Source organism: Leptonychotes weddellii, chromosome 2 (assembly GCF_054177405.1).
Source record: "Leptonychotes weddellii isolate Sample4059 chromosome 2, ASM5417740v2, whole genome shotgun sequence".
Classification (NCBI taxonomy): Eukaryota; Metazoa; Chordata; class Mammalia; order Carnivora; family Phocidae; genus Leptonychotes; species Leptonychotes weddellii.
In genome coordinates, this window is record NC_138370.1 from 112,845,968 (window position 1) to 112,871,057 (window position 25,090).

At 42.3% G+C, this 25,090-nt stretch overlaps 1 protein-coding gene and 1 pseudogene across 5 annotated transcripts in view; one reads left to right on the forward strand and one right to left on the reverse strand.

The window, feature by feature from the left end:
• Positions 1-23,374, forward strand: part of GPRIN3 (GPRIN family member 3) — a 62,037-nt gene extending 38,663 nt beyond the window's left edge. For 2 of the 5 annotated variants that reach the window (XM_006727053.3, XM_031023862.2), the window contains exon 2: positions 20,581-23,374. In XM_006727053.3, the coding sequence (XP_006727116.2) occupies positions 20,695-23,046 (2,352 nt within the window). In that variant the 5' untranslated portion in view covers positions 20,581-20,694 and the 3' untranslated portion in view covers positions 23,047-23,374. Of the gene's footprint in view, positions 1-12,077; positions 12,816-14,031; positions 14,176-18,024; positions 18,049-20,580 lie in introns of those variants that run through there. The other 3 variants (XM_081812148.1, XM_081812149.1, XM_081812150.1) reach the window with 3 other exon arrangements.
• LOC102731654 (peroxiredoxin-1-like) lies at positions 2,649-3,754 on the reverse strand (annotated as a pseudogene).
• Positions 23,375-25,090: the final 1,716 nt, after the last annotated feature.

Genomic DNA, 25,090 nt, shown 5'->3' on the forward strand with positions numbered 1-25,090 from the left:
CTTGATTCACCACCTGACCACTGTACCTGTCCCTGAGCATTGCACCCTCTGTAATGTTTGCCTTCTCCCTCAGTTGCCACTTCTGCAATGCACACATCTTTTTTAGCTGCACCTAGTTCCACCTTCTGCATTGTACTTCATGTTTTGTTTCATTCACTTGGCCCTTAGCAATATACGTGATTAGTTTTTATTTCTCCTGTGTATCATTATGCATGAGATTTGTAGGAGGGATGCCATGTTAAGCAAACATCTAAAAATGCCAAATATGGTGAAATACATACAGGAAAAACAAAGTGTTTGCAAGAATAAGAAAACATAAACCATTTGTATTTCTAAAGCCAGCGAGATACTACATTTGTCTGGCAATTTGGGTAAGTTATTTGATTCTAGTTAACTGACCTTTGTTTCCTTAGCATAAAAGCAAATCACAGGGAGACTTATCTAGTCACCAGATTTTACATAGATCTCAGAAGTCATCAGTGTTAATCCACCTTCTTCGTCCCTGGGGAGCAAGCTATACCGTCACCACCAGATAAGGAGAAGCCCTTTTCTCTGTATTTCTCCCACTATTTTGTCCTTTTTATGGTGGATAAATTTACCACCTCCCTTTCTTCACTTCCTTTAACTTTTTAATGTCACTATCTGTTCTATTTTGGTAATTTTAAAATGATAATCAACAAATCTTGTGAAGTACTTTCTCCCCAAATGAGAAATAAAGATACTCAAGATGACTAAGAGAATGAACAAATGCTCAAGTTTTCCATGCTATTGATTAAATGTTATCTGACAGTTCTAAAACTATTTTAAGCAAAAGTATTCCCGTAGTTCCTCAAATATTTGTTTAAAGCTTCATGCGGTGGAACCCTCCTGCTACAGAAAAATAGTCCTTTCTTTCCAGAAACATTTTTGAGCACCACTTATGTATCAAACCACATAGCAAGAGACTGGATTCTTTTGTAGCACCTAATAGTTTCCTTGAGAATAAATGGGAATCCCTATTGTACAATCTATTGTTTTTTCTAATACTTGAGTAGGCTTGAAGAACTGCATTTTGCCCTGAATAGGAGAATATGGTTCTAAATAATGGGTATCTTAACCTTAATCCAACCAAAATGTCATTCAGGCATAATCACCTCTTATATCCTGCCTGCTCTAATGAACAATTTCTTTTTTTTTTTTTAAGATTTTATTTATTTGACAGAGAGAGACACAGTGAGAGAGGGAACACAAGCAGGGGGAGTGGGAGAGGGAGAAGCAGGCTCCCCGCTGAGCAGGGAGCCCCATGTGGGGCTCGATCCCAGGACCCTGAGATCGTGACCAGAGCCGAAGGCAGATGCTTAATGACTGAGCCACCCAGGTGCCCTCTAATGAACAATTTCTGTAATAAATTTCATAGCTGAGGAATTAAGCCTTAGAAATCGTTCATTGTAAGAAGAGTGAACAAACTACAGTAGCCTTTTGGAAGAGGGAGGAGACACCAAGAAGATGAGATTGTATAGGGGTGAGGTGGACATTTTAACACAGACCTAGTTCCAGAAAGGCGCCCTGAAAAAGTTTAGTGGTATACAGTATTGAGGTGATTTGCTCTTTAATAACTGCTTCACACATTCAGCATGCTAGCCCGCTGAAAAAAATTCATTATTGCTCAGTTGAATTGTTAACCAAATTTGTAGAGGAAATCCAGTGGGACCGTTGTCAGTTGGGAGCATGAGAGCAGGAACCACCCACAGTGGTCATCTTTGAAAAACATAATTTGTGCCAGAGTATTAAATATTGTTTGAAAAATCAGAAGTTTTCCCCTCAGGGAACCAGTGATTAACTTAGAAATGTTCAGAGATCCCTCTGGGTGGGAGTAAATCCCACCATCCCACCTTTCATGAACCTTGATAGCCATGTATATCAAGCATACCTGAAAATCATATGTGCGGCTCTTTCTCCTTCCAACTGATATTTTTAAATGTTGCCTTATAATCATTCAAGAGCTTTTATAAAATTTTACTTTTTAAAAAAATTTCATAGCCGATTGCTCAAGAGAGGTATAAAACATTCAACAACAGGCTATTTGGGAGAAAAACATCCAGATTTGCAGTTTGCCAGTTTCTGTGGTGTAAATATTCCCTCCATGGCCAATTTCAGGCTACCTATATGATGATGTTCATGATAACAGAGTAGGAAAGAGATGAACACAACCAGTTTTGTGGGCCAGCTCCAGCACACTTTGGCTGTAAGCCTACAATTTCCATCGTTCACTGCTCATGCACCTTAGTAATGGCTCCAGAATTTTTATATAAAAGGGAATTGCAGGACCAGCGTACTTGGAAATGGAGGCTGTATTTTAAGTGCACTATTTTCATTGGATTATATGTTTATCGGGAGTGACTTGGAGACCGAGAGAGAGACGGCAGTGGTAAGAGTGGCTGAAGCTCCCCTTGCATGCCATTCCCCCATCCTCCACACAGCCACCCATTAGAAATCTAGTCTAGCTTTGTTTCCTGTTTTGAGTCATCTTGATGGCCTCCCCCAACATTCTCCTAATCACTGATTTGAAATCTTGGGGTCATCCTTGATTTTTTTTCCTAGCCTGGCTTCCTATACGCCACCCATCACTAGACACTCCAATGCCACCTCAGCCATAGTTTTCATATCCCTTTTTTCTTTTTTCTTTTTTTTTTCTTCTCAGTTCAAGTTTAATAGAAACAACAAAAGACAAAAAGTGATGCCCTACTACTGTACATAACAGTTGGCCTGCCCCGTAACAGCTCAGGCCAGTCTCTCCAGAGGAAGAAAGGCTGGCCTCCCCAACCCCTGCAGGAAAGGCCTGTCCTGTCCCCATACCACATCTGCAGAGAGTCTAAAATCTTATGTTCTAAGCATGACAATAGTACAAAAGAGATTTTGTTTTCATGGCCACCTACTGCCACCCAGCCCTAAAATGACCCGGCGCTCACTTCTGCTTGGAGAAATATTATTTGCTCTTCTGGACATCAGGCTTCATGGTATCACTGCCAGGCTTCCAGCCAGCTGGGCACACTTCCCCATGCTTGTCAATAAACTGGAAGGCCTGAACCAGTCACAGAGTCTCATCCACAGAACGGCCGACAGGATACATGATCGTGATCTGCCTAAGGATACCTTTATCATCAATGATAAAGAGGCCCCTGAACGAGATGCCTTCATCAGCCTTTAAGACTCCATAGTCCTGGGCGCCTGGGTGGCTCAGTTGGTTAAGTGACTGCTTTCGGCTCAGGTCATGATCCTGGAGTCCCTGGATCGAGTCCCACATCGGGCTCCCTGCTCGGCAGGGAGCCTGCTTCTCCCTCTGACCCTCCCCCCTCTCATGTGCTCTCTCTCTCTCATTCTGTCTCAAATAAATAAATAAAATCTTTAAAAAAAAAAAAAGACTCCATAGTCCTGAGCAATGGGTACACTTGGGGTCTGATACCAAGGGAATGTTCATGGGTCCCAGTCCTCCTTGGTTCTTGGGTGTGTTAATCCATGCCAGGTGGCAGAAATGAGAATCCAGAGAAGCACCAATCACTTGACAGTTGAGTTTCTTAAATTCTTTTGCCCTGTCACTGAAAGCAGTGATCTCCATGGGGCACACAAAGGTGAAGTCAAGAGGGTAAAAGAAGAACACAATGTCTTTTCCTTTGTAGTCAGATGGGCTGAGGTCTTTGAACTGGCCATCTGGCATAACAGCCGTGGCTTTGAAGTTGGGGGCACAATGCCCAATTTTGGCATTTCCTGAAGACATCTTGCTGTCGGCAGTTCTGAGAACAAAAACGCCGAAGACAAGGCAGGAAGAAGACGCCCTCTTTTTTCTTTATATTTATTCTAACATCGATGGATTCCTCCTTACCTCTTATGTAGCAGTAGCCTCATAATTGACCTCCCTACCTGTGGACTCTTCCCTGCTGGTTGGTACAAATTAAAATCGGCTTCCTTTATAAACTTCCTAATTGCTTCAGTGGCCTGTTGGAAATCATGTAGTAACTTCCTACTGCCTACCAAAAAGCCCAAATCTGTTAACAATGCCGTTAAGACTTTCCGGTCTCAGCCAACCTAACATCTCAGCTCTTGGCTCCCCACAGCCACTTGTATGTGACTCCATACCAGTAACAGTTGTTTCACGAAGAGCATCCAAACTGACAAGTCAGGCACATCCAGGTGTGTACTAGCTGATAACTGTTTTCAGAGATACCCCTGCTTAGGAGTACTCGGTGTTTGCACTTCCAGGACAGCCCCCACCCTCCCTGAATGAATGCTATATTCTCCCCACATCTGTACATTTCTCTTTGTTTCTCTGAATTCCTTCCCCCTGTACAGCTCAGAGATTCCCAGTCATTCAAGGTCAAAGCATGGAGCACTTACAGACATTAAAAAACAGAAGATAATACTTCTCAAAGCCAGAAGTAGAAAAGAAATAACCGTGGCATCTAAAAGGCTTAAACCAGATACCAGAGACTGACTGGGGCCCAGCTAGGAAAGAATGTCAAGGACCAATGAGAAGCAGTGATAAGCAACTCCCAGAAAAGGCATGTTAATGTTCTTGAAGCAGAGCCATCACGTGCCTGTAGGTCAGGGTGATTGTTGACCTTCTAAAGCTGGTTAAGTACTCACTCTAAAGCAGGAACATACAGGACTGCCTCAGCAGAGCAAGCTTAACCCCAGATCTCTTCCCACATACCTTGTGGAGTCTAATTATGTACTTGGGACTCATGCAGAACTGGGTTAGGCAAAGAGCAGGTGTAATATCTGAAAACTGAAAGAGAACGTTGAGATAAAACAAGATCTAGAAGTGCAGCTTCAGCCTTCCCACTTTTTGCACTGTGAATATTCTTAGCAAGGGGAAACTCAGAGATTTAACACAGATTATAAAATGTGAAACCTTGGGGCTTTGGGGCCCGATTTGGTAGGAATCTTGTTTCTCCGTTCTTACTTTTCTTTACATTTTTTGCCACATTTTACACCGTTGAATAAGACCACATTTACAAGGTTTTAAAACTACAAAAGAATAAAGTTTTAAAAATCACCCATAATCTCACCATAAATCAGACCCATATATTTTAGTATATTTCCTTCTAATATTTTTTCTACATAAATATTTTCTGCATATTAGATATATATTTCTTGCAGCCTATATCTATAGCATCATGATTTGTTGATACAATTGATCAACAATCAGAGAAAAATGAGGAATTATAAAAACAATACATATATTCTTAAGATTTTTCTTCCAACTTAAAACGTTTGAATTTGCATCATTCCCTAGCCTTTAGACACAGGGCAGATATTTTCTTTGAGGATGGAACCACTGGTTGGAGTTTTGCATCCTCTTTCTTACATAAATTCATCATGGACCCTCAGTATATTTCTACTTCAGTTTTTACAGTGAAGCAAAATATCCCTAATTAAGAATAAGAATGTTAAGTGTTCATAATTACTTTCCTCTTTTACAGCTGTCTTACTCCTAACTCAATAGCTACATTTTTTTAGCGACCCACCTTTGTCAGGTTTTTATCAAACCATTCAACTTAGTTTCAAAGAAACAAAAACACTTTTGCACTCTAGTTTCACCGTTTTTTAATGGAATATAGTCAGATTATGTGGTGACAAGAATAAAGACAAATGGTATGAACAAGTTCAAGAAGAGGCACTGACTCTCAGTTTTCATACAGCATGAGTTAACAGGAGCAGAACCAGGCAGGCTCACCAGCTGCCAAGGTTCCATGAGTCATGAGTTCCATCAGTAAATCTTATCCTGGAAGTAGAAAGCTCATAAACTAGGTGGAGGTTATGTAGAGAGCTTCTACTTATAACCCTACAATGAAACCCATTGGTCATAAACCCTTTCCAGTTATTTTGTTTGCTTTTTTAGGCTCACTTCTTGGTAGAATTATTGGTTCAAAGAGTATAGATATTTGCAGTGTTCTTCATCAATTTGTGCACCTATAACATGACTGAGAATGCCATTCTCACCCCACCCTTGCAAACATTGAACAATATTTTTAATCTTTGCCAATTAAATAAGCAAATATGGTGTTTTGTGTTAATTTACCTGACGAGGTTATGATATAATATGGTGGTTCTTAACACTGTAGACTTGTCAGCTTCACCTAGGAAGCTTCTTAAAAATTTTCATGTCTTATAATTTTGGCTACAAAGTATGTAAGATGGTTACAATGTAAGTGATGAAAAGCAGCATATTAATTTATTTTCTTGCTTTATGATTTATTATAAAATATTGGCAAATAAATTATATTAGATTTATACCAACTAAAAAAAAAAGTGGGAGGGGGGAGAAGAAGAGGGAAAAAGGGAAGGAAGGAAGGTTGGTCCAATGATAGTATAGTAAATAAGCATCAGCTGAAATGTTATTGGAAATCAAACAACATTTTAACGTTTAAACTTGTACCAAATCATAGTAATCTGGGATTTTAGTGTTAGGATATGTTCCTAGCCTATTACCTTAGTGAATTCATCACAAAGTTTTAAGAAATGTTTTTAAAAACCTGAAGAGCAAATGTAAGTATTTTCTAGGTTGGAAAGACATCTGAAACAATTGTATTTAATGCTTGGTATTTTTCTATAAATTCATTTATATATTACATGTTCTCCTCAGTATTTTAAGCAAAAAGAGACATTGTAATCAGTTACATACAAGCACCCAAATAAGACATACCCCATCTAGAGTTGGAATAAGAAGATGCCCATCTCCATACACAGTAGATATCTTTGGAGAAATAGAATTTGTTGTCTAAATTAGCCGACAGGAAAAAAGAACAAAAGATATATACATACCGTGTGTGTCCTTTTTTGTTAAGACCACATCTTCTTAAATGAAAATTGAGGCATGTACAAGAATACTTATGGTGGTAATATAACTCAGTATTTTTAACTACACTCCCCCCCCCAAAACTTCTAGAATATACGGTTACCTTGGCTGTATATGTATGTCCTCAAGGAAAAATCTATCTTCAAATGCCAGTAGAAACTAAATGAAAATCATAGAAACTATGGCATATGATAAAGGTAAGCTGAAATGCAAAAGGCAATATCCGTTCATTCAACACGTGTTTGTGAGAGCTTATTATGGGTCATTCACTTCACTAGGCATTTGGGCTATAAAAATGAGCAAAAGTAGATAAAAATGCTGCCCTCTTAGAGCCTGCATTCCAGCCTGCATATCCAGAAAACAGTCAATATATGATACTCACAATAAGTAGGGTAAATGTTTCAGCATTTTAAAAAGTGATTAGTGCTATGGAAAAAAACAAAACAAAACCAGTAATCAGAGTAGAACTTTCGAAGTGACAGAGTGGGAAGTCAGAAGACTTGCAATTTAGCAGTAGCCTAGTCTAGAAGGACCTGCCTGAGAGAGTGACAGACGCATGCACAAAGACCTCAAGAAGCCCTGTGTGATCCCTGCACCTTCCTTCTCTAACCTCCCCTCCTACACAGCTCAGGTTGTCAGGCTGAACTCTTCACTCTGCCCCACAAGCTTTTGCCTTTGTGCAGGCTGTGCCTCCTGCCTGGAGAACCGAGAATGAGGCAAAATGTCCTCAGTGCGCTGAGGTCACTAAAACAATAAACAAGCTGCTATAGGAGATGAGAGACTGGGTAGTTGCTTTTGGTTGATGTTATCAGAGAAGGTCTTCGGGAAAGTTATCTTTCAAAAGTGCTTTTCAAATTTACTCACTTGCTGTCTTCTCTTTTATCTGCATATATAGTGAGTTCATTTTTACCTCCCATTCCCATGCTCTTGGAGGCAGTAGAATTTGGGAATTGGACTCACTTGGTCTCAGATTCCAACTCTTCCACTTATTAAACACACAACTTGGGTGAGCTGGATTTTTTGGAGCCCCAGTTTTCTCCTCTGTAAAAATGAAGATAAGTCTTCTTTGAAACCTGTTGGAAGAAAAGTAACATACGAGGTCTGCCAAGTGATAATGAGAGAGGACACCAGTCATGAAAGGGAAATGAATCAGAGAATGAAGGACAGTTTTTTAAACTGGGCTAAGGAGAGTGTATCTTATTTTACAGGTAATAGAGAACCCTTAAATTGTTTTGCACCGAGAAGTGTCATATCTGTATGTTTGTTTTAGAAAGACAACATTAGCAGCAAGTGGAGGGCAGGTTTTTGGAACTGATGATCAAGAGCAAGTAAGGTGGCCTGATGTGAGATGCGATCCATTCAGGGAAGCCTGGTAGCGTTTGAAGAGGTGGACTTGATAACTGGCAATTAAAATATGTATTCTAAACTTTATATCTTTACATTTAGTCAATTCTCATCATATAGACAAAATAATCATTTTCATCAATGTTTTGACCCAATTTCATAGAATTTGGCTTTCAGTCATTCTTGGATTTATTGTTTGAGGGATGTATATAATTTGAGAACCAGCTGCTAGAGCTACCAGCAATAGGAAAGAGGGTGAAAAAGAAATCAACTGATAAACAGGAGTCAGAGAGTCTGGGAAAAGAAACTTAAGTAAACTTTTTTTTTTTTTTTTGGTGGCCCAACAGGCATCACTTTAAAAAGCATTTGTCAGCTGTTGACTTTGAAAAATAATTACATTGCCTAGTGTGGAGCTTGTAGATAGCCAGGATAGATAAGGGAATTATGGCTTCCTTTAACTAGTTTCATGGCCAGACTAACCTGCTTGCATAGCAAAGAGCAGATGGAAAGAGTGTGGAAGGGTAAACCAGCATAAATCCATCATCCCTGATAGAAAAGCTTCAGCACGGGTGAATATTCAGTTTTGCCTAGTTGAGAAGCACCAGCTTTTAATTTTTTTTTTTTATTATTTTTGAGTAGGCAATACATTTATATAGTTTAAAATTCAGGCACCCAGTTCCCCTCCTCTGATAGCAATTTCTTACCTACCCTTGCAGAGATAGTTGATGTACACACAAGCAAAAGATATTCTTTGCCCCCTCTTAATACAAATGCATATTAAACATACTGCTTTGTATCTTAAGATTTTTTAAATTATCACCACGTGTTTGTTGTTTAACTTAATATATTTTGGAGATCGTTCTATATCAATACATAAAGAGTTTCCCCTTCTTAAATATGGGTGCTTAGTATACCATTATATGAAAGTACCATAATTTTTATAACTGACCCTCTCCCTATTAGTGGACTTTTAGATTGCTTCTAATCTTTTGTTTCATGCAGCGAATAACCCTGTACATATATCAATAAGTATATTTATTTATTTTACCCATAAGGTTAGCACCTAATGTGGAGTTGCTGAGTCAATGTGTATGTGACCTTGTATTTTTGACAAGTATTAGCAAATTGTTCTCTATAGAAGTTGTACTAATTTGCATTCTCACAAGTAGACTATAAAGAACACTGTCTCTGACAGGAGAGCAGAAGAGTACATCATTAATTCCTACGTAGCTGAAGTTCACAATTTCTTACTTCAACTCACAGGTCTTCATTCTAAGGATGTTCTTTATTATCAACGGTGAATATGCTCACATGCTCAATCCGTGGTTCTCACCTGGTGAGTTTTGCCTCCCAGGAGCCCTTTGGCAGTGTCCGGAGACATGTTTGATTGTCACAAATGGGAGGGCAATAGTGCTGGCACCTTGTGCCTAGAGGCCAGAGACGCGGAGAAACACAGTGCACGGGACAGCGACCCCCCCCGCCCCCGCCCTTTTCCCTCCGCGCCAAGTTCTGGTCCAAAATGTCAGTGGTGCAGGGGTAAGCAACTCTGACCTAGATAAACATCGACTTCCTCTCCATCACGTTAAATACATCTTTTCAACCTAAGGAATTCTTCACTCTCTCTAACCTAAGGCCTCTGCCAAATAAAATGATGTGCTCCCATAGTACACTTGTGTTTTGTTTGTTTCTGTTACAACATTTATATTGTATTGAAGTTAATGATTTGCAGGAACCTTGGGCTCCTCAAAAACATGAATATATCTTATTTACATTTGGATCCTGAATATCTGACCCAAAGAAGGCACTCGGCTTATTAAAAGAATGACTGGATTTAGCAGTACTTCCTAATTGTTTCAGTGTGACTTAAGAGATTATGGGGTTTTTTTTAAGATTTATTTATTTATTTATTTATTTGAGAGAGCGAGAATGAGAGAGAGAGAGCGAGTAAGAGTACATGAGAGGGGGGAGGGTCAGAGGGAGAAGCAGGCTCCCTGCTGAGCAGGGAGCCCGTTGCGGGACTCGATCCCGGAGTCCGAGATCATGACCCGAGCGGAAGGCAGTCGCTTAACCAACTGAGCCACCCAGGCGCCCGGGGATTGTGTTCTTTTTAATCAAAGACCATTCTTTTTTACTATTACTTGCTTCACCTTTCTCTTAATTTCAAATGTCCATTTTTCGTTAGACTACGAAAGGCAATTTTTTCGAGCCTACGAAAACATTGTACCAGGAAATGTCAATTGAAGAAAAAGTGTTGGCCTTTCCCCTGATTTGAACTACTGTAGAGTTTATTACCCCAGCATTAGTCACTTAATTATATACTATCTTGCTCATTTATAACTTCTGACTGAATTTGTCTTGTCTCATCAAATGGATTGAAATCTTCCTTAAGGGCAAAAATCAAAACTTGGAAGTACCTCATGATGCCTAACAGTGTTTTACAGACTATAAAGCAGGAGAGTGACAGGTTGTTGATTCTTTTTTTTAATCACAACTCACAGACCAAACCCAAAGAAGATTCTGACCTCAGCAAAGAAACTGTTCATTCTCAAGAGCCCAGCACTCGGGTCCTCCTTACAAACACCAAAAAAGCAGCTCTGCAGAAGGTCCAGACACGAGGCCCCGAGGAATCTTGTCTACTTCACATTTTGCCTTCTCCCTGGTTTCCTTGTTCTTGAGGAACACGAGAGCCCCGACTGACCAGCTCCGTGCACAGCTTTTTCCATTTCTAGTTCCTTCACCGCAAGTACCTCCACCAGGCACGTTCTCATCGTTCAACATGATTAAAGACCCAAGTGTGGGAGGAGAGACTCCTGGCCCCTGTCTGACGGGAGCTAAAAGTAGAAATCACTAGTAAGCCTTCAGCCCGCAGCTGGGTAACAAGGGTCTCCGCTTAGGTTCCCACTGGGCACACACTGGAGCTGCCTTTGCCAGAGGGAAAGCAGGTGGAGTGGAGGCCTGGTTTTAATGAGATCGCCATGGTGTGTGTGTTGGGGGGGGCGGAGGCGGGGGGGGAGTGCCGCAGCCAAGGAAAAAGGCAAGGTCAGGGAGGAACGAAGCAAGGACAAGAATACTTGTTTGTAAGGCTGAGTGGCGCTAAATATATCCTGAGAAAATTGGGATGCAGGGCAGCTTTGATCATATCTCACACAGGATTTTAAAATGCAAATGCAGAGCTGCTTAGTTTATTGCTAATAGCGTGTTGCTTAACCATCAGTTAGCCACGAGATCCTGTTGCATTCTCTTTGCAATTAAAATAAGCTCGCAATTGAAGTCCTTCAAAGCTGAGTTGCAAAAGAAGAGGAAAACATTCAGAGTTGGATATCTATCAGGCAAACCAAGGAAATGAGAAGAGCCAGCTTGATTAAAGAAGGGAGACAATAACAAAACGAATATTTTAATCATTTTCCCCAGAAGAGTTCAATTTTTTTAAAAAAATATTATTTTAGGCATTTTTAAACAGCAACTTTGATATTTAACTATGAGTTATCTCCACATGTAGGAAAATGGAACTATTTAAGGGGTTAATTTTTCAAGGTTACTAAGACCCGAGTCTTGATTTTGCTAAGAACCCAAAACTTCATATCTTACACATGATCTAAAAAGACAAACCTCAATATTGGGTTAATTTTTGAATTAGCTAAAAGTTTCCTCTTCCAATGATAGTCTTTAGACAGGGGTTTGGGAGAATATAAAAAGTAAACATTTCGGCTGGACCATTTAAAACAGACTCTTTATAAAATATATTGCACAGTTCCTGCCTTCTTAGGTAAATGATGCCAAAATAATAATTTTTTAAAATACTAATAATACATGATTATGTATCTGTTATCTTCCCAAAACTATGCTATTTAACTTATTTCCTTTAAATGCTATAACAGTAATGTGAGGCAGGTAAATTGAGTTTTGTGAAACCTTTTCCTTAGAAAAAAGGCTATTAATGGACAGTCTGGGGGAGGTTTCCAGGCATGAACCCCCTAAAATTATCTGCAAACTTGTGTGTCTGTGCGCTCACGTCTGTTTCTAGAGAAGGGGTCCCTAATTTTCATCAGCTTCTCAGAAAAGTCTGTGGCCCTTAAAATGTCCAAATTATTTATGTTCGTTTGAATTAGTAAGGGGGTTTTGAAGCGGGAGATTGAGGTTCATGTCTCATGTAGTCCACGAATGAATCTCACGGACAAAGGAGAGTGAGTAAAGCAATAGAGTTTTATTGAGCAAGGATACAGAAAAAGCTCTCAGGGGTGAAAGTGATGTAGTTTTGACTGTAGGTGAAGTTTGATGGGGTGAGTTCTGGAGCCGACGACCTAGAAAGAATTCTTGAGACGTCTTTGGTGCAAAAAGGTGGTTTTATGAAAGCACGGGAATAGGACCCGTGGGCAGAAAGAGCTGCTGCACGGGGGTTGGGAGAGGTGGCCAATTATATGCTTGGCAGTTGAGGAGGTTTTCAAAAGAACTTTCATATGCTAAGGAGGACCTACAATATCCTGGAGGCCTTGCCACTGTCAAGTTAGGGTTGTTTTTCCCTCTAGCAAAGCGTATTAACCTTAAGACCACCGGGAGCTTCTGCCTGTCTCAAGTATATGTCAATGGACTGCAGATTATAAGGACATTTAATTTTATCTACATTTCCTTCTGGAAGGTAGGTCATTGATAAGAATGCTTTTTTCTTGTGAATCACTAAGACATTTGTAAACTGAGGGAGACTCCTGTTTTGCAGGACTGTAATCTCTAGAAGTTAACCATTTGTTTTTCCTAACCTTAGCTTTAGGGCAGCCTGGAGGGCCTGAGGAATGTCATAAAGATCCCACCGGGGGCGGGTTGCAAGGTCTCAGCTCGTGCTTTGCCCTCAGCTTGCCTTCCGCTTCTTCATCAGCTTCAAGGCTATGTTTCTTGAGTTTTTCTATTGTTTTCCCTTGTCTGATGATGCTTTCCCCCGGGCTCATGGCGCTTGCCTCCATGAAAAGTGTCCGATTTCCCCCCTAGTGTGGACTCTGGAGTCGGAGGGTCTGGATTTAAATCTGGTTTCTCACACTTCGCGCATGTTGGTCTTGGCTCAGTTTCCAGACCTGCAAAGTGGAACTCCTAGCAGGTCCATCCTCAGAGAGTTATTCTGAGGATCAAACACGTTCACCTACAGAACAGTGTCTGGAATACAGAAAGGAAATCAGTAAGCGCCTGCTGAGCCCTGTGATTCTGTCTGTTGTGAATTTAAAAGCTGCCCATTCTGGTTTTGTGTTTGAAAAAGGCAGGGGATAGATTTGGGGTCTTCATGCTTCCTAAAGCCCTCTTTTCCTTCTTGGGTTTCATTCAGCCCTGCTTACAATGGAATTCAGTAAGATAATAATAAGCTGTGCGTTTGTTTTTCTAGAATGGCGTTGAACAAAAGAAGCGAATAGGGACAGGGATGCAGTTTGTTTTTCTGCGCCTGGATTACAGGGACCATTAGGGTTGAACGTCTACCTGGCGCCGTGAGCACTAGCAAAGCTGCCTTCTCTCTTCAGCCATTCTGATTTGCTTTAGACGCAGGTCGAAGGGAGGAACCAGTGTTTCAGCGAGTATCTTTGAAGTGCATTTGAGGCAGCTGTTAGTGTGAAGGTAGGAATTTTTAAAGAAAGAATGAGCTGCTTTTCCTAGCTTGTGGGTGTTTCTTGGGATTGAATCACCTCTCCTTAAAACTGTGCACTGGCAGGATCTGCTGGGCTCAGAATGCAAATATCTAGGCGAAGATTCTCGATAAAAGGGAGAAAAATAATCAGGTTGAATAGGATGCCAGATGACATTTTTTTTTCTTTATCCTTTTCTGAAGGTTTAATAGTCTCTTACCTCTTGCCTCCCGGTTCTTCAGGGGTCTTTGCATATCCACCTGAAGGCTGAAAGTTGTCTGGAGACAGAGGTGGCACCAAGGTCCCTGTAACACTTGCCTAAAATGTCACTAAAGAGATGCGACGACATCCTGAAGTCCTTGTTCTAGCAATGCGGCGGCTCTGAAGTAGGCAAGGGTAATTGCTGCCCACGGGATTATCGCGGGGACCTGCAGCCTATCGGCATCCTGCTGGTCCGAGACTGCCAGGCTCTCTCCATTCTCTCTGTCTAATGCTCTTTCCACCGGAACAGTTTTGGAGCAGAGCACAAAGGGCTGAGATTCCCTGCTGCTTGTCTTATTAAGCGTGGGTGTCTGTTATGAAAACAGGCAGCATGGCACAGTAGTGGCACCCACTGTTTTCAGGACGAATGCTGGCCGTGGCAGCCTTCCACCAGGTGGGCTGTTCCTAAAGTGGCCAGCTAGGAATGTCATCGTAGTCTGTGTTCATCCCATCCAGGCTGCCCCTGAGTTGTAAACCTCTTGCAAAAAAGTCTCTCTCTCCTCTGGATATTTTATATATATATATATTCCACCCCCCCTTTCTTTCCATTTTCTTTCCAGAGTTACAGATTATAAGGAAGCGGCACAGAAGGAGCCCAGGCATTTGCATGCATTAAAATTCAGTTCAATAGAAATTCTAGGTCTTGGGGCGCCTGGGTGGCTCAGATGGTTGGGCGTCTGCCTTCGGCTCAGGTCATGATCCTGGAGTCCCGGGATCGAGTCCCGCATCGGGCTCCCTGCTCGGCGAGGAGTCTGCTTCTCCCTCTGACCCTCCTCCCTCTCATGCTCTCTGTCTCTCTCTCTGTCTCAACTAAATAAATAAAATCTTTAAAAAAAAAAAAAAAAAAGATACCCTCTAGGGGCGCCTAGGTGGCTCATTTGGCTAAGCAGCTGCCTTCGGCTCAGGTCATGATCTCAGGGTTCTGAGATCGAGCCCCGCATCGGGCTCCCTGCTCAGCGGGGAGCCTGCTTCTCCCTTTCCCTCTGCCTCTCCCCCTGCTCGTGCTCTCTCTCTCTCTTTCTCTCTCTCAAATGAATAAATAAAATCTTTAAAAAAAAAAAAAGAAATTATAGGTCTTCAGCCTTGAGTAGGTTACTTAACTTCGGGCCTCAGTTTCCTTCCCTGTAAAAGGTGGAATGTGCACCTTGCAGGCTTGCTGCATGCTGCGACAAGGCCTTAAATCCTTGCTCATGATTTTAAGGGCAGAAGGACCAAAGGGACATACTGTTAAGAGTCTAGTACCCATCAAACTTCAAGGCAGATTCAGAGGTGCCGTTAGCCCCTGTGCGGTTGATGGCCAATTCAGAAAGAATTCATTTTGCTACAGAGAGGCTCATAAGAAAATTCATATTCATCATTGCAAATGACAAAGATGACAAGGACTCCCCCTTGGACTGACTTTAATCAGTCTCCTCTGAGCCCTCTTCTTTTTTTTTTTTTTTAAGATTTTATTTATTTATTTGAGAGAGAGCACGCACTAGAGAGAGAGTGAGCAAGCATGAGTGGGGGGCAGAGGGAGAAGGAGAAACTGAGCAGGGAACCCGACGATGTGATGCTGGATCCCAGGACCCCAAGATCATGACCTGAGCCAAAGGCAGACGCTTAACCGACTGAGACACCCAGGTGCCTCTCTGAGTCTTCTTCTTGACTAGGCCCAGGTCTTGGGCTTCCGTGCCTGTTCTTGCAAAGTCCAGTTTTAGCAAGAATCCTGCTAAGCCAGTTTAGAGAGAATCTTCCTACCCTTAATATCTGATATCCTCAATAACAGATCAAATTTCTCACCTTCCCACTATCCGCTAGTTGACAGCTGATCATCTGGCCTGCATTCAGCAAGAATCCCCCTGCCTTTGATGTCTCCTCTTAGTAATTTTGCATCCACTGACATGCTCCTTAGTTATAAATTCCCACTTATTCTTGCAATTGTATTTGGAGTTGAACTTGATCTTTCTCTCCTTATGCAATAGTCTTGACACCTATCCCAGTAATCCTGAATAAAATCTTCCTTACCATTTTCACAAATGTCAGAATAATTTTTTCGTTAACACAGATCAAAGCCTAAATATCGAGGTTTTCAAAAGAAGCTAATGCTCATAAGGTGTTCAATATGTGCCAAGATGCTGTTTGTTCTAAATGCTAAGTCTATTCTGTGGGGTGCCTGGGTGGCTCAGTCCGTTAAGCGCCTGCCTTTGGCTCAGGTCACGATCCCAGGGTCCTGGGATCGAGTCCTGTGTCAGGCTCCTTGCTCAGTGGGGAGTCTGCTTCTCCCTCTGCCTCTGCCCCTCCCCCCAGCTTATGCTCTCTTCTCTCTCTCTCTCAAGTAAATAAATAAAATCTTTTAAAAATAAATAAATCTATTCCTCACAACATCCCAGTGGGGCAGCACTATTATTATTACCCTCAATTTACAGATTAAAGGGATTCCCTGAGAGGTTAAGTTACTTGCCCGAACACACAGAGCTAGAGCTAGCTAGTAGAACTGATACTCTAATCCAGGAATTCTGGTTCCATGGTCCATGTTCTTAAACACAATGCCAACCTGCCCTCAGAGGACTAAAAATTAGGTTGGGAAGTCTACTCTGTCAGTGCACTTACAGCAAAGTTCTCAAATGTAGCTGCCCTCACAAGCCCAGGTAAGTAATACTAACTAGGAAAGCAAGGTAGGTGGAGAACGCATCACCTGGAAAGTCCATGCTCATCAAGGTGGCCAGCCCTCATCATCACCACCTAGTGGTTGCTCTCTAGTACTGCATACCTTCTGAGTTGATTAACAAAAAGAGAAATCGGGCTTTTTATGAACGATCTCTTCAACTTGAAAAAGAAAGGGGAAGGGGAAAGAGACTGGGGGGTGGGGAGAAAGGGAGGGAAGAGAAGGGGGAAACCACGCAGTGAACACACCCTGCCTCCCACCCTCTAGCACATGTGCATTTGCTCACTCTCTCTCCTCTCTCTCTCTCTCTCTCTCTCTCTCTCTCACACACACACACACACACACACACACACACACCTGCAGCAGGGATTCATTCAGCCTGTGGGCTACCTGTTTGTAATTTCATTTTTCCAGGTTATTAAATCTTACCTTAGTGGGCTCAGCTTGGTGTTAAAAGATATATACTCCTTACTCTAAACCACCAAGTAATTACACTTTTAAATGTCCTATTTGTCTGACCTATTGGAGACTACAGATTTCTGCTTGTGATTGGAGAGAGGAGGTGAAAAGAGGGGAGGTGGGGCTTTTTCTGGGTGCATGAAGATGCTGTGACAATTACTTTAGCAGATTTGTTTGAGAGAAGTGTTGATTTCTTACCTACCCATAAATCAAGAGATTTCGAATTACAGGTATTAGCCAAGGAATCTGGTTTTTCTTTTTGATTCTTGAGTTAATGGATAATTATACCTCTATTAACAAATAAACAAAAGAAAACATCCTTTTAAAGTTAAACTAGTATAAGCAGCTACTGTCTGTGGAAAATGGAAGTCAGTGCAGTGAATTCTGAGAGTTTTCTGAAATCCATCATCTTTTTCTCAGTTTCCAACTTCCGTTGCTGAACTTTGAGCTGTTTATGTTTCACAGTCGTCTTTGGCAAACCAGGTTTCTTGGCCCCCCTGCGATAGAACACGGGAGATGTTCTGTACTCCTGGCTTCTTGAAATCTTCCTGCTTTGGTAGCAGGTGTCCACTGTCCTTGCTTTTAATTGTCTAACACCGAATTACAGATAAAGTTTCATAAATAAGATACAACCATTTTCTTTCAAAAATAGCACTCCTTTAAATTGTGTTTTGGTTAATATTCCATGTCATGTGTTAAAATTTCCTATTATTTGGAAGTTTGGCAGGGCTATAATAATGGCCATTTTGGAGGGAAATGGGATCAATTAACACCTTTTTATGCACAAGACTTTGCACTGTCTCCTGTGGAGTGAACAGAAAAGAATCAATAAGCCTGTCCTCTTCCCTCCTGGAACTTGAAGTCCTTTTGGAGAAATAACGACATTCATACAAGTAACACAGGTACAAAAACAGTGCATAAGAAGGACCCAGATAACCAGATAACCGTAGCTGTATGATCTTAAAAAGAGAAAAAGCCTTTATGACTTGAAAGCTTTAGAGGCCTTTAGAAAGAAAATGAGATTTAAGTGGAGTCTTGGAGAATGGGTGGTAGGCTTTTTGAGGATGAGGAGGGCAGAGAGTGGGAGGAAAGGCATACTAAAGGCAGATAAGAAAGGAGGAGAGAAGATGGGTTTGGGGCCCAGCAAGTGATTGCAACAGAAAACTCCAATAAGGAAGAAATGGAATATAAACCTGAGGAAAGGGTTTGAGTGAGCAGAAAGCAGTCAAGACCAAGGATGGGAAAATATTTAACCGGTTAATTGCATAATGAAGTTACAAGGAAGAGCTGACTTGGAGGAGAAAATAAGTTGGATATACATTTTAAAATTCAGATATACTTTAAAAAACTCAGTCTTTCAGTACCTCCATCTCTCTTTTTGTGTGTTCAACTCATCACACTCCCTCCATTAAGACCTACTATGTCTCATTCTAAATATTTTTAGAATTTATATATTCATATACAAAAATGTCTGTGCGCACAAACACACACACACACACACACAGTGTGTGTTTCGGGTCATTGTGTGTTTAGGTCAGTGTGTGTTTTAGTGTAGTATTTTAGGTCATTGTTTTACAAAAATGAAAACATACATACTCTTTCCCTTACCTTGCCCTTCTTGCTCAGCCATACCTGGGGCAAACCCCTCCCAAGTGAAAACTTACAGCCTAAATAGCTGTTTTCTTTTAATGGTCCCATAACACTCTACAGTAGAGTTATGTCGCGATCAGTTCCAGTATTCCCCCCATTCATGGAGAGCACTTGTTTCCAGTTTTTTGCCCCTACAAATAGTACTTCAATAAGCATACTTGTATCTCTGTCTAGATATGCTGGTATTTGATTTCTGTGGATAGAGTTCGGATCACTGAGTCGAGGACATGTGTATTTTTCGTTTTAAAAACTAAACTGCTTCCCTAAGAAAGCTGTAACAGTACACAGTTTGCACCTACACTTAATAAAACTACTGCTTTTCACTAGGTCTCCCCAGGCCATAATGTTATAACTCTTTTTTTTATAAAAAGTTTTTGCAAGTGCTATTGATATAAAGTAAAATCTCATTGTTACTTTATTTGCATTTCTTTGACTACAAATGAATTTGATCATCTTTCCGTGAGCTTGCTGAGTGGGTTTCCTCTCTTGCAAGCTGCATTTTTGTATTCTGTGTCCATTTTTCCAATGAACTATTTTGTCTCCCTGTAAATTTTTTTTTTTTAAAGATTTTATTTATTTGACAGAGAGGGATACAGCAAGAGAGGGAACACAAGCAGGGGGAGTGGGAGAGGGAGAAGCAGGCCTCCCGCTGAGCAGGGAGCCCGATGCGGGGCTCGATCCCAGGACCCTGGGATCATGACCTGAGCCGAAGGCAGACGCTTAACGACTGAGCCTCTGCTATATTATAGATATTTTTGCCTGTCCTCTAGGGTTTTAAACATTTGTTTTTCAAATCTTTCGTATTTGTTTATGGTATCTTTTGCCATACAGAACTCTTGGTTTTTGTTTTTTGTTTTTTTTAAAGATTTTATTTATTTATTTGACAGAGACAGCACAAGTAGGCAGAGAGGCAGGCAGAGGGAGAAGCAGGCTCCCCGCTGAGCAGAGAGCGCAGAGAGCCCGACACGGGGCTCGATCCCAGGACCCTGGGATCATGACCTGAGCCGAAGGCAGACGCTTAACCCACTGAGCCACCCAGGTGCCCCCAGAACTCTTGGGTTTTATTCAATCACTTATGTTTATGGTTTTTCGTATAGTTTCTGTATTTTCTCCCTTGCCAAAAGAAGCCTACTCTTTCTGCCCCTAGATTATGTTTCCAAGATTTTCTTACAGGATTTTTATTTATTTAATTGTTTATTTTACATTTTAACTTTTAATCCATCTAAATCCGTCTCGGATTTATTTTTGGAGTTGGTGTAAGATAAAGATCTAGTTTTCTTTTCTTCCAGATGCATTAACAGTTTGCCAGCTCCTTATATTAAATAATCCATCATTTTGCCACTAAATTGAAATGCCTCTCTTGTCATATATTAAATCTTCATTTATATGTGGATCTATTTCTAGATACTCTATTTCACATATCTGTTCAGGCCTATTTCAATACTTACTGATTTGATTACAGTAGCTTTATAGGATTTTCTGGTAGCGGGTAAATCAAACTACACAAATGACTTTTGGATAGTTATCATGTGCTTAGGTAAATGCATTAAAAACCTATTTGCTAGACAGCAATGGGATGCAAGCAGATACTAATGCACCAAAATAATACTTGTACAATTAAAATATTTTTTCAAAATCTTTCTTCCGAAGATCTATTTTTATATCCACAGATATAGGAGAAAAAGGTTTAATGTGCTTGTAAGATCTTGTACAAATGACCGGTTGGTGTATTTCAGTCCTTAAATGCTGTATCGTATTAATGATACCGTTTCCCTCATTTGCAGATTGATCCCTCAGAGGAATCATCCCTGACTGAGTCTTCACTCTGAGCTAAGACTGGTTCCCAGAGGGAGCACTGCTCCGGAGAGAGCTCTGAGGTTTTCCTGAAGAAAAATTCCATGGGGACTGTACCTGACCCTTTGAGATCGGCTAAAACTTCCTTGATCACAGCTTCTGGAAAAGAAGAGGATCTAGGAGAAGTGCAGCCTGCCTCACCTCGGCCTCGACCAGCGCTCCTCTGTAAGAACACCAATGGCCTTTCTGGCCCTCCTGAAGAGCCAGTCCTCAGCCCCAGGGCAGCTGCTGAGGCCTTGATGCAGGCCTTCGAGCATGAGACCACCCAGCCGGACATGTCTTCTCCTGGTGTCGTCAACAAGGTGGAAAAAGCGTCTCCTCCGTGCAACTCTCCTGGCAATACCCAGCTGCCAGGAAGCAGCAAGCCCACAGCACCAGCTCCGTGTTCTGCAGCAGGAAAGGATGTTCTAGACGAAGCATTTACAATGCCAGCCAGTCAACACAGCCACCAGGCCATCCCGGCTGACCAGCTCAATGCCAGCCCCTCAGCAGGACCTGAGGATACACTGCTGAAAACACAGAGAACCTCAGATGGGGAGCAACCTGAAAAGTCAAGTTGTCCTGTGGGCAGCACCCGGGGCAACAGCAAAGCTCAAGTGCCCTGTGATTTTCCTTCTCAAGAAACAGCCCAGGGACTGGTGCAAGCTGGAAATACAGCAGCCAGCGTGTTCAGCCGCACCTCCCCTCCTATAGGCAGACCTGAAGGGGAGAGGCCAGGAGCCGTCCCTGACTCCCAGACAAGGGCCTGTGAGTCTCCAGCGAGAGAAGACGGATGTTCTGGGCACAAACAGCCCTCGGCCACGACCTCGGGCAGCCGGGCCGTGACTTCGGTGACACCCCAGCCATCCCACCTCACTAGCCAAGGGTCCACATTTCCCCCAGATCTGGGAAAGGTGCCGCTGCCCTCACAGCACCAGGTGTCAAGGTTCAAAGAAGCAAGTACGATGACCAGCCAAGCTGCAGGTGCGGTCCGGGAAGTTCCCAGCAGGGCTCGGCAAGATGCTGAGGTGCAGGCCGTGGCAAGAGTCGAGAGCAGGTCCGTCTCCACCAGCCCCAGCATCCTCACTGCCTTCTTAAAGGAAGTCCCCGTTCCTGAGCGTGTGGAACCACAGGAGCAGCTGCGTGTCGTTTGCCATGGCGGCGGCCGTGGGAGCCACACACTGGAGCTGTCTGACGACCTCCTAGCCCCGCAGGAGCCGGGCCGGTGTCCTGGCATCATGCCAGAGGTGCACATCCAGGCAGCTGCGGCTGTGTCCGCTGCTTGCCGAGGGGAGCGTAAATTGGTGAGCCTACCGGGTGAGGTCCTTCAAATCTCCTCTGTCACGGTGGCATCCGGTAAGGCTCAGGATGTGTGTAAGGAAGACGGGGGGTCAGCAGGCATGACCCCGACAAGGGCGGAGCCCACCTCCAAACAGCTTTCGGGTGTGAATTCTAGCTCCAGGAAAGCTAGCCCTGCTGACCAGATTGCTAGCGGCGCAGGAAGTCAAACGGAAACAGATCACGAATTGGGGGAATCTGAAACCAAGCCATCTGAGTCTGCAGTGAAAACCACAGATGGTCCCCGAACAAACCCAGATTGCAAACTCTCTGACTCTTGTGGTCCTGCCAGCAAAGCCAACCAGTCTGGGAGCTCGGATCCCCCTGATAAAGGAGATGCAAGAGAGCCTGCATCTCCGCACATAGTACAACAGCAAGAATGTCGGGGCACCGATAGCCTCGATCCCAGGGCAAGGGTAGAGGCCAAGTCCCTGCTGCTCAATCCTAAATCTCAAGAAAGTGCAGGCGCTGGATCAGCTGCCAGTCCTACGCCATCCCCAGTCAGGAAGAACCAGGAGGGTACCTGGGAAGAAAACAGACAGACCAAGACGGCCACCAACCTGAGCCTGCCGTCTGACGCCATGGGCGACTCCAGTCCAGGTTCCGGCAAGAGGACCCCTTCTCGCTTGGTCAAAGCCAGCCCGCGCCGGGCCAGCCGCGTCAGCGAGTTCCTCAAGGAGCAGAAGCTGAATGTGACAGCAGCAGCCGCGCAGGTGGGACTCACCCCGGGAGAGAAGAAAAAGCAGCTCGGCGCCGACTCCAAGCTGCAGCTGAAACAGTCCAAGCGCGTCAGGGACGTCGTGTGGGATGAGCAGGGCATGACCTGGGAGGTGTACGGTGCCTCCCTGGACCCGGAGTCCCTGGGCATCGCAATCCAGAACCATCTACAAAGACAAATCAGGGAACACGAGAAATTAATCAAAGCTCAAAGCAGCCAGACCCGGAGATCCATTTCCTCAGATACTTCTTCAAATAAAAAGCTCAAAGGAAGGCAGCACAGGGTCTTGCAGTCCATGCTGCAGAACTTTCGACGCCCCAACTGCTGTGTTCGTCCTGCCCCTTCTTCTGTGTTAGACTGAAAGGGAATGTGTTTGGGGGCCCTCATGTGCAGTCACGGTATTCCCGAGTGTCTGTGTATGTCAGAGCTTTCTTAGTGTTTTTTCCAAGAGACCAGGAAGAGAAAGCAAGTATTAACTCTAGGAAGTTGCCATGAAGCGTTGTTGGGTCCTTTGATTGGGGCTCCCTAAATAAAAATATTTCAATTTGAAAGAAAGGACAAGAGAAGAGAAGAAAGCTTCCCTGAAGGTTCATGACCTCGATTAAGAGGAAATAATATTCACTGGGTTTTTTGTATTGTGATGTTGCTTCTGGAACTAGCATTATCCATTAAACATGTGTCGTTTTGTATTACTGCCTCAATTTATCACACTGGTATTTCCATTAAAATCCCTGCTTAATATTAAAAATAGCAAAAACACTACTAGCAAAAACACTGTTAGACTTTCTAGTCGTATTGCAATAAGAATGCCACGACCACACAAAATTTAAATAGATGATAAGAACTAAAATGTAAAAAATGTGAAGAAAATTTTGACTCACTCTTAGGCCAGATGACATTAAGTAAAAGCATGTAAATGCATTAAATACCAAACATGAATTAATATTTGTAAACATCCTGCAGATAGCTGTTTTTGTAAACCTTGTTATACTGTTAATAAATGTAAGAAAGTTATGTTAGGAAAATTAACCAAGCTTTTGAGTATGAATACTGCCCATATAAAACATGAATTTATATATACAGATTTCCCTGCACTGAAGGCAAGGGGCATCTCTATGATTCTGACTAGATTAAATTCATATTTCTTTAGAGGAAGTACATCAACTGAATTCTTGGAAGGAGTCATCGAATTATTAATAATACTAAAGTGTGTGTTGTGCAGGTGTTCTCCAAAAACTGCTGAGAGTGTTAAGGTTTCGGTAAGGAATTGTAAATAGCCAATTTACCAAACACTCTCTTTTCTGTGTTGAAAAAAAGAAGTAAGGAAAAGCAATATATTTAATTTCGACTCCTGTAAACAGGATGCAGTTCCTATTTTTCTTTTGACTTGCTTGTTCAACAGTTACTTGTTCAGTAGCTTCTAATAGAAAATATAGTCAACACCAAATAGAACAGAAGCGTCCTCACAGTTTTTGTTATGTAGATGAATATCATCTAATTGCTAAGTTTCTCATCTGTAGTAAAAAGGCAACCTGTGCGAACTTACTGATTTTAAGAGAAATACCATCGTATCTCATCCTTCAAATCCGATAAAATAGGCCTTTACTAAAACGTGGTTTGAGCTTCGGGTGGGCTATAGTTTTTGAGAACATAGACACCTGTTTGAGCCCAGCCCGCACCTGTCTCCAGAGGAGGAGCGTGTCCTTCATACCCATGAGTGTCTTGCAGGGCACTGGACTGGGATGACCAGCAGTGGCTTGAGAGCTAGGGGAGTGTGGAAGAGGGAAATGAGATAGGGCCCTGGAAAGGTTTCCCCTCCTAGATTCATTGTAGGGAGATCACTGGTCTCCATCTTGCATTTAGAAAATCAGACTGTTCAACGTGGGAGAGGTGCTCGCTGGTTACCTTGTCTGAGCTTATTCCCCTTGATGAGCCAGAAAAGAGTGTCTGGCCATGCGTTCTCTCTCTCTGGAGACTCACAAATGCCATTTGTGCAGGAAGCTCACAATCTCTGTTTTGGCCTTTTTTTTTTTAATTCTCTTTTGCAGATTCTGCACATATAGGGAAAAATCATACCTGAACTTTAACACCATATGCTAAACTGGGCACAACCCAAATTAGTATATAGCCATTGGTTTCTTTCAAAGCAATTGGAGTGTGTGTGAAGACTGCCTAAATAGCCTCCAGTCACAGCACTCCCAGGGCCTAAGAATGGTAAAATTACGGTTGTTACACTTGGAACTTTTAATGAATTTTTTTAATGAGGTGCCTTTATCCGTTTCTTACCAATTGGCCTCTTTTTTTTTTTTTAATTTTATTTTTTTATTTTTTTTATTCTTATGTTAATCCCCATACATTACATCATTAGTTCTAGATGAAGTGTTCCATGATTCATTGTTCGTGCT